The following is a 9,721-nucleotide window of genomic DNA, read 5'->3' on the forward strand; positions in this document are numbered from 1 at the left end:
GGAAATCTTACAGTTACCTTTATTCTCCATTTTTAGAAACCTAGGAACTAAATCTGTTTCTACCTTAATAAATATGGTGTTCTAAAAGTGGCAATCGAGTTTTTAAACACGGAGAACTTTTTTCCATTTTCAACAGTACACAAACAGACAAAATACAGGGAGCATGGTTCCAGTTCATGTGGTCAGAAGAACAACAAACTTACTGTGTCAGTTAGGCAAACGACTTAGGATGTATCATAACGTTTATAGCAAAAGTCATTGTGATGTAGAAGAAAACCAGACCTTGAAATTTAAAGATTTTCATTTTTCCCATGTTGCCAACCAAAACATCATACAATGCCCCATTGCCATCACTGTACACATTTCCCCCTTTTCTTTAAATAATTAAAATGTTCCTGAGATATTGGGGATCTGCCCATGCCATTTTGCTGCATTTGGTTGTTTTAGTGACTCACCTGAGACCATAACAATCCACCAGAAAGTGTTCTGGTTGACTTCAATGATTTTCAGAATAATATACAACCCAAACATTAGGGTGTGTTCAACCTAACATCTCTAGAACTGAACAGAGACATGTTCAAGTAACACTAGTTGAAACTTTTACTCTTAATATTGCTCTTTGCAGATGACAACTTACACCACTCTTGTATCTCTAAATGAGGATATACCAAATGAAAATGTATCTTATCTGATCGACATTCATGTACCTGCAGTATTGTACTTTAATATTTACTCAAATTCTGCTGTGATCAAACATTGTTTCTGTTAAAACACAACAGAATTTTATTTGGGGATGTAGAAGATGAATTTAATCACATCAACATCCAATAAATATGAGTATGAATATAAGTTTCATAGAAAAAGATCTAACCCTGATTGCTTTCACTGCCAATCACTCAGTACCCAAGAGGTAAGTATGTTCTGTAAAAGATAAAGGTTGAGGGTTCAAGATTAGTGTTAGGCTTTAAGAGAATAAGTTCAGGGGGCAGAGTGGTTGGGTGAGTTATTTTTGGGGTACATGTTGGTGTCAAAAAGTGATTGATGAGAGATTAGGGACATGGAGGGAAAATTCTTGTCTTTTGATGGTGCCTAAAGACCCAAGACAGGAGCTAATTTTCTTTTTCCGAAATGCACACAGCATTACAAATGCTAAGGACACCAGACACTGCGCACAGCATTGCATACGTGAAGGACATCAGACACTGCACACAGCATTACAAATGTAAAGGACATCAGTCATTGAACATGTATTTATGCATATAAAAAACATCATTTTATTTATTTGTATTATGTAGGCATTCATTATTACCACTTACAAGATCACGCATGTTGTTTGCTGTCATAAAGAACATATACATTTCCAATATAAAAAGTGGGTGGAAAACCATTATTTTAACAATTATTTACAAAGCACCTTCAGACAGCTTGCAAAACTGTAATTTATAATATATTACCCATTTTTTTTATCTCAGAAAAATCATTAAACGTTCTAAAAAAATATAAATTTACTGATTTGGATTCATCCGAAATGTCATAAAAATGTAGAAATGGCCCTCTGAACTGGTTCCCTTTTGTCTTCATAATCTAGATCAGTGTTTCTCAACCAGGGCTCCTCCAGAGGTGTTAGGGGTTCCTTGAACAATGAGCAGTTTGTGTCAATTTAGGTGATACAAATGATCTTTTTGGCTGTCTGTAAGCGTGACATTCTTCCCACTGGCTAGATGTATTCTTCCTACTGACCACCACACTAATGTACTGTGAGCTGTGAATATAGAAGTTATAGTAGGGGTTCCCTAAGACATGAAAGTTATTTCAAAGGGTTCTCCCGTGTTAAAAAGGGCATGAAACACTGATCTAAAGTAAACTCAGTGCAGTTGTAGAACAGGATAAAACAAAATGCTTCCTTCTGACCTTTATCATGTCAGCCGTAGTAAAACAAAAATTACAGCAATGGATTTCACCATCCCTACCCACCATGGAACTATTCCTGCTAAAAATGCAATTTCTATTTCAGATGGATTGGATAGAAACATCTTTTGATAGAGAAGAAAAAGTTTTTTTGAGACATGGGAGAGCTTCATTGATACCTTGAATATCAGTACAAAATCTCAAATACATCAATGCTATCAACATACAACTTGGTATGTCTTTATAGCAAATAATAATCCTATCTATAAAGGCCCAGGATTCTCCCTCCTATGTATGATCAGACTCAACATCTAAATCAACCAATATTAAAGAGATTTAAAAAAAGGGGATAGTGATCACAGATTGTCTGTGTAGCCTTTTTTAGCTTTATGTCTACTTCAAACACCCCAGTGGGAAGGTTATAATGCCTATTTTAGTTTACCTACATGCATATTCACACAACTGCACTTTAGTCACACTTTCATGCTTCTTAACTGCACCTAACATGCATGGAGCATTCATTTATGTGTTTTCATGCAGTTTATTTTCAATCCTATTGTTGAACTGTGACGCAGTGAATCCTCAATATGAAGAATGCTACTGCATGGTAAAAATGTAAGTTTCTGTACATGCATGCATGTTACTGCACCCCTACTGTTATGGAAAATGCATTTAAAATGCATGACAATTCATGTAAAAATATTTGTAAGCTGTCAGAAGATCAGTATTACAACTAGGTCATATAGAACCATGACCAATGGGTGATGATGATGATTTATGATAACATGTGGAAATGGAATACCCTGTTTCCTATAGAGATTTAGATAAAGCCTCTATCTTGAAACTAAAAGTAGTTGAACTTCAGATTAGAATGTTTATTCACAAGAAATTGTCGATATCTCTGAGGTTTAAAATGTTTGATTGCTGTGTAAACTGATCATTTTATCAGTTAATTTTAATGACAGAATTGCCATACATGCTTAGTATTCTCAGTGGGGATATTATGAATTGTGGATAAATGCTGCTGGATTGAATTACCCAATGCCTTTATTACCTTTGGGGTCCTATGCTAAGACCTCTCTACTGTATTTCCAGGTTTTATTTAATAACTGTGGTGGCTTAGCAAGTCTCTATCTCTATCTTTTTGCTGCAAAATCTAAACTGCATCATGGAAGAATGAGAAAGGTGGAAGGATGAAGCTTGGAAACACACAAAGCTCTGCCATTAACCCACACAGCAAGGTAAGGGAGGGACTATGTAAGAAAATGCAATCTTTCTGGAACTAAAAATTTTATAATAAACAAAGTAAGTTATCTTTAATGTTTCATGATTTTTTTTATCATATAAAACAGTTCACACCGACTATCCTGGTTTCATAAAATATTGATCTATATTATCTGCACAATACAATCCCTAAACACACACATCAGACTCACTGCAGCCTCAATGGAATATTTTCTCCTTAGCCCCCAGCCCGCCAACTCTTGTTAGGATCTATTACCAAACATTTGTCAGGATTTAAATGTGTTGTTAATGATTGAAAGATTCTAGGGATTAGTGTGTACTACCAACCTGTAAAAACTTCTTGTTGTGACTGACAACAAGACTTTGTGGAATTGTAACAGAAGTTTTATTGTGAAATAAACATCAGTGCGGAACTACTGTAAAATGAAGATTTAATCCCAAACATCACAGTTCTTCTTCGTCCTCTCCAGTGAGTTTTGCCAACTCTGCTTTATCCCCAGCCAGTTTATAGTCATCTCTTCCTAGTCTGCTGCCCCAACGTCTGTGCACAATACTTGTCAGCCAGTAGAGAAGGGCCACAAGCCCTGCATTCAAGGTTAGGTGCCAACAGTAGAACGTGGTGAGAAACATGAGGTTAGCAGGGTCCGAAGAGTCCCAGGAATGTCCTGTTGGAGGTCGGTACAAGATAAAGGCAGCTTGAAGTAGCCAAGTTCCCTGCACATTCACTAACCATGCCTTGGCAAACCAAAGTATAGGATGGTTTGGATGCCAGATCTCAAAAATCATTATGGCACAAGTTATGCCACAAGTGAGCAGAAGTAGGTAGTGGACTTGTACTTCCACTGCTTCTTTTCCATGACCATGGAACTTCAGCAAAAGTGTTGTGATGAAGAAAGCAGCTGTGACTCCTACGTGCTCAAGCAGTGGACAACGCTTCTGCAGACAGGACTGACTTATTAAGTCCAGGATTCCACTTAGACAGAAATAACCATACATGGTGGCATGCTGCCACTCACTAGGGTGCTGAAAGTGATATTCAGGGTCATCTGAACGGAAGAATCGTAGCTTCTGTACTCCTGGAGGAAAGAAGAACTCAGCTAAAACAGCCATGAAAGAATAAAACAGTTTCATCCCTGCCTCTACAGGCACAGTCTTCCAAAACTTTTGTTTAGTCTTTGTGCGGGGGGCATACTGAACCTTGCATCCATTTAGGACCATCCAGGAATAGCGAATAGTATACAGTAGACCAAAAGACAAGAATGCCAGCCCAGGAGAAATATGTCCAATAAAAGTGCCCATGGTGAGAATGGGTCAGGTTTTCAGCAAAATCACAAATATGATTTACAAGAAAGAGTAGAGACTGTATAGCAAAGTTCTCTCCTTCATCCGGTGTTAGTTTGCTGCTATCAATGAGCTACACAAGTGTATTGTCTGCTGCAGAATGAATGTCACTTTTCTAGTCAGGTGTCACTTGAGTTTAATGTTGTTTTAGTAGAGCAAAGGTGTCCTGAGTTTTTTAGAAGGATGTTCAGTAGGTTCCTTTGGTGGTCAGGTTAAGTAAGTTTGAAAGCCAAGAAGAAGTCTATAGGAAGGGAGTGTTTTGCATTCTTCAGGATGCACATCAACTCAACCAGTCTCACTGGCGTACAGCAGTCTTTTAGTATTTTTTTTTTTTTGCTTTACTGTTTTTTTTCTTCTCCTTTGCAAATGTAAAGTTCACACTTTACTGTTTCCCATTCCCTGTATTCCTTTTCTTTGTCTTCAGATTTCTCTATAATCCTTCTCTGTGGCGCAGTCTAGTATGGAGCAATCTGCTGGGTTATAACACAGGTCAGTGTATCACAAAGAATGCAGAAGATTCCACAGAAGTCAACTTCAGATGTGATGTAAATGTCACACACATAGCAGTGACAAGCATCGTCTGTTGATGGGAGCCTGCAGAGCAACTCCAATATACACACCTTTGCCTTCTGGACACACCCCACTAGGTGGTACAAGTAACCTTACACAAGCGTGGCTTAGGACAGGTGTGTGCAGGAGAAAGAAAATATGCTGGTGCAAGAAGCGGTAGGAATTAGGATAAACATGGTTTAGCAAACAGGAAAAACTAACAGACTGATTACAGATTGACTGTCCATTTTGTATCTTACAATACTTGCCCTTGTACAGATATATTTAAACAAGTATTTCTAATATTAATGTGCAGTACATGACTTCTCAAGTCTCCTAAACATATTTAACAGCATAACTAAAATAAACCATTTTATTTTAATTTGGATAGAGCAATGAGGGGTTAGAACCTCTGGATGTCTGTATCCTTTTTAGAAAGATTCACCCTCTCCAATGGACCTAATAATCAGTATTATCAAGAATGAAAGTTATTGTTATAAAGGTAATGTTAAAATTTTAAGTTGCAAACAGAACAGCAATAGAGGGAATCTTTGAATGTTTGAATCTTTGAATGAATTTGTTAATGTGATATCAATTTAGAACTGAATTTTAAAGAACAGGTGTAGCCTAATTTATTTATTTATAGTGTTGGATAAAGGGAGAAAGGGATGGGCCCCTCTCAGGTTCTTGGTATTATATCTATCTCTGGTGAGGGTTCCTTTCTGTCCCGGGGGCCATTGTCATTGGAACATGTCAGAGGTGCTGCTGCACAAGGGCCCTGGAACCTCCTTAGCCAACAGAGGCCCCAAGTCAGTTCTGCACAGGGATCCAAAGTTGGCTTTGTCCACCACTGGAGCATGTTCTGAGGACGAAGGTCTAAGAGGTAATTTCACTTTAGAAACACTTCCACTAACTTCCTGTTGTCTCTGTAATAGTATGTGAAGATAAAAAATGACAATGAAAACTCAAAAAATAAAGTAGGCTTTAACTATTCTCTAAAAAGTTTTAGTATTTCCATATCTACATACTACTGGCTATACTTGCCACACTGGCTATAGCATTGTTTCCTTATACTTACCAGTTTACATCTCATCTTGCTATTCATAGTTGGCTGGCTTATTCTTTAAATCTAAGGTTTATATGTAAATAATATTACCAGTTTGGTAGTCTGGTGGGTATGCATCAGTTTGGTTAATGACTGCAGAGGCAATGATGCCAGAGAACATAACAGGTGCAAGTTTGTAGAGACAAAATTAAAATGCAATTTTAAAGACTCCATATCAGAACAGATGCAAAATACCTGGTACTTCTGAGTATGAGAATCATGTGATCTTATCCCAGCATATACAGCTAGGGGCTGGAAATCACCAGGCCTAAACACAGTCATAATAGAGAGACCTAATAGGGATAGGTAATAGAATCTCTTTAGGCAAATATGTATGTTACCAGGCATTGTGGCTATAGTTACAGCAGGTGTCTGTTTGGTCAGGTATGTATATATTAGAAAGGAGCCCATTCTGCATATTTACACAGATTGTGGATATATCCAGTCGGCTTTAAGACCTCTGTGTGTCCAGAATATTTATATCCCCCAACTTTATATGTACTCCTTTCTGCTATTTTTATCCCACAGATAGTCAATTTAGATTAATGTTTAGCTGAAAACAAACATAAATGAGAAGTAAATATCTTGTGATTGTTTTTACAGTAAAGGGATCTGTTGAGGAACAAATATGATTATGATTGTTTCTAGCCTTTGAATAGCACGTAACAGGAACTTTTGGCTTACGCAGAATTGTCTTCAAAAAAGCAAAATAGTCTTACCATTTTTATGGAGTGAGCATGGTATTAGGTAAACAAAGTCATAGACATAAGATCCCCAGGAGCAAAAGATAGACATATAGATATGTCTATAGATATCCGGACATCTGAAAGTATTCAGATTCCTTTCACCTTTTTCAGTTTTGTTATGTTGCAGCTGATGCTACAACAAGTTGGATAGGGAATGTTGGTTGGCAGCTATTTTAAGGTCTCTCTAGAGATGTTTGATGGGGTTCAAGTCAGGACTCTGGCTGGGCCACTCTAGGACATTCACAGCATTGACCCTAAGCCACTTCTGTGTTGTCTTCTCTGTGTTTTTTGGGTCATCATGTTGGAAGGTGAACCTTTGGCCCAGTCCTTGGTCCTGAGCACCGTGAAACAGATTTTCATTGAGGATATCTCTGTACTTTGCCCCATTCAGCTTTCCCTCAACCCTGACCTATCTTCCAGTCCCTGGTGCTGAAAACACCCCCACAGCATGGTGCTTTCACCATTAAGACTCACTGTTGGGATGGTATTAGGCAGGTGATGAGCAGTTCCTGGTTTCCTCCAGACAGACCATTTAGAATTGAAGCCAATAACTTCAATCTTGGTTTCCACAGAACTGTTTTCCTCACAGTTTGCAAGTCCTTCAGATGTTTATTTTGCAAAATCCAAACAGGCTTTCATATGTTTTACACTGTAAAAAAGCTTCATCTAGCCACCCTGCTAAAAAGCCTAGATTGGTGGAGGGTTGCAGTAACAGTTGTCCTTCTGGAACTTAGCCCAAACTCCTCAGAGATAATCTGCAGCTCAGTCACAGTGACCATCGGGTTTCATCTCCCTCGATTGCTCAGTTTGGCCGGGCAACCAACTCCTGGAAAGTCCTGGTTGTGCCAATATTCTTCCATCTGAGAATTATAGAGGTCTTGCACAACTGGATTGGTGGATTTTCTATCATTCTTCTTTGCAAATCCTCTCAAGCCCAGTCAGGCTTGATAACAATCTAAGGAATACAAGCATATATTACCATAAGTAAGGATAGTATGAAGTGTAGACATCTTTAATGTAGGTATATCTCAGCAGAGATAAAGAGAAATGGGAGGCACCTGAACTAAGGGGTCTGAATATTTATGCAAATGTGATGTTTGAGGTATTTTTTAAAACATTTACTAAATTGTCTAAAAATTATGTTTTCACTTTGTCAATATAGGGTAATGAGTGTAGAATAATGAGGGGAAAAAATTACCGATTGTGGCACCAGGCTGCAACATAACATTTTGAAAAAAGTGAATACTGAATACTTTGACAAAATATGGTCTGTGGAGAGTATCTGAAAGTTCTGAATATACTCTATATTAGTAAAGCTCATCCCATGGCAAAACCCCAAATCTCCCGCCTTCCTCCAACCCATCCCCATGGTATTTTTGTTTCCCTTAGGAAGAAATACTAACCTAAATCTATCATCCAGAGTGCCATATCCACTGCAGGATGGCTGATCCAGTTCCAATCTTCTGTCAGCATTGACCATTCTTCTCCTGTTTCATGATTCTTACAGGGTTCTCCACCATTGCACAGCCAAAAGCCAATGACGCAGACATTCGATGAATGCACATTTAAAGAAGACCCTTGATAAGTGCATCATGTGATTGAAGCTGTAGGTGAGTAAAGGGGCTATTATTTTTTTTCTCCCTAGGAATCTATTAGAGAAAGTGGAAGGAGGGTTTTGTTTCTAGGACAGAGATTAGCTTTCAGTTACAGTATACAATACTTCATTTAACAATCTTCCAGCAATCAATAACACCAGTGTGTTTGAAAGATAAGAAAATGTTGCTTCTACATATATTAGCAAATGTGGACTACTGTTTTATTATTGTGTGCTTAGTTAATGACCCCTCCCTTTGTGTAATTTCTAGGTTATATTTCAATTGATTGAATAGCTGCCATCCTTTGCTCTTATAAAATAAAATTATTCATTTTTTAAGGGCAATTCTGATATAGCTAAGAACATTTACTAAATATAAAAAACAGAAAAAAACTATTATATCTATTTATAGTGTAGAGGAACTGAACAATCGAAGCTGTGTTGGAAAAGGTAACTAAGGCCAAAGTCATGGCCTGTAGGTTGCCTGCAGCTGAATATCTACCTATTACTGACATACCATGCCTTTTCCCACAGTGTGGAGGTACCAAGCTTGCTTCCCACTATCAGAGGCTCATGTATGGCTAGGTACTATTCAAAAGCCAAAATAATGCCAGGATCCAGAGGAGGATTAAAGCAGAGGCAAAGTGATCACTGCACTGCAGGTTCTTGTACACTGTTCTATGCAGTATAGTGAGGAGCACCAACCAGTCAAATCTTCCTACAAATATTGTGAGATTAGCAGCACTGGTTTAGAAGGATTACAAAACAAAGGAAATCTTTCTGGATCCTATTTAGATACAATTACTTTTATAGAATATATATATATATATATATATATAGTGTTTTTTTTTTTTTTTTTTAGGTGCACTTTAAATGTAAAAGTTCAGAAACAACACCCTAATGGTGAGGACTCCACTGTGTTTTTGCATGTAAATATAACTGTTTTAGAACCATTTATTATCTTTAGTTGCTCAGACTTGGAGCACTTGTTAGATCCTGAAATTTGATTGCATGGCACCTCGGAGGTACGTACATATGGTTAGAGGTTACAACACATAATAACTCTAAATCCCAAATACAGCTAACATTTTTTCATTTTGGATAGTAGTGATCTACTGTTGCATGAAAAGAAGAATGTAGCTACTTTAGTCATATAAACAATTACAGTTAGGTCCATAAATATTTGGACAGAGACAACTTTTTTTCAAACTTTGGCTCGGTACATTACCACAA

General features: G+C 37.6%; 1 protein-coding gene and 1 long non-coding RNA gene across 2 annotated transcripts in view; both read right to left on the reverse strand.

The window, feature by feature from the left end:
- Positions 1 to 1,250: 1,250 nt before the first annotated feature.
- On the reverse strand, positions 1,251 to 5,088 carry LOC140328628 (transmembrane epididymal protein 1A-like). Its single transcript, XM_072408391.1, has one exon. It carries the CDS (start codon positions 4,450 to 4,452, stop codon positions 3,598 to 3,600), a length of 855 nt encoding a protein of 284 aa, XP_072264492.1. The 5' UTR covers positions 4,453 to 5,088; the 3' UTR covers positions 1,251 to 3,597.
- A 2,267-nt stretch (positions 5,089 to 7,355) lies between these two features.
- Positions 7,356 to 9,721, reverse strand: part of LOC140328629 (uncharacterized) — a 4,247-nt gene continuing 1,881 nt past the window's right edge. The window contains exons 2-3 of the long non-coding RNA XR_011920317.1: positions 8,298 to 8,498; positions 7,356 to 7,849 (exon numbers count right to left, since the gene is read on the reverse strand). This is a non-coding gene — a long non-coding RNA (uncharacterized lncRNA). The remainder of the gene's footprint in view (positions 7,850 to 8,297; positions 8,499 to 9,721) is intronic.

This window comes from Pyxicephalus adspersus, chromosome 4 (genome assembly GCF_032062135.1).
Source record: "Pyxicephalus adspersus chromosome 4, UCB_Pads_2.0, whole genome shotgun sequence".
Lineage (NCBI taxonomy): Eukaryota > Metazoa > Chordata > Amphibia > Anura > Pyxicephalidae > Pyxicephalus > Pyxicephalus adspersus.

Excerpts from the sequence above, each read along its gene's own strand:
- LOC140328628 (XM_072408391.1), bottom strand. The coding sequence starts at position 4,452 with ATGGGCACTTTTATTGGACATATTTCTCCTGGGCTGGCATTCTTGTCT.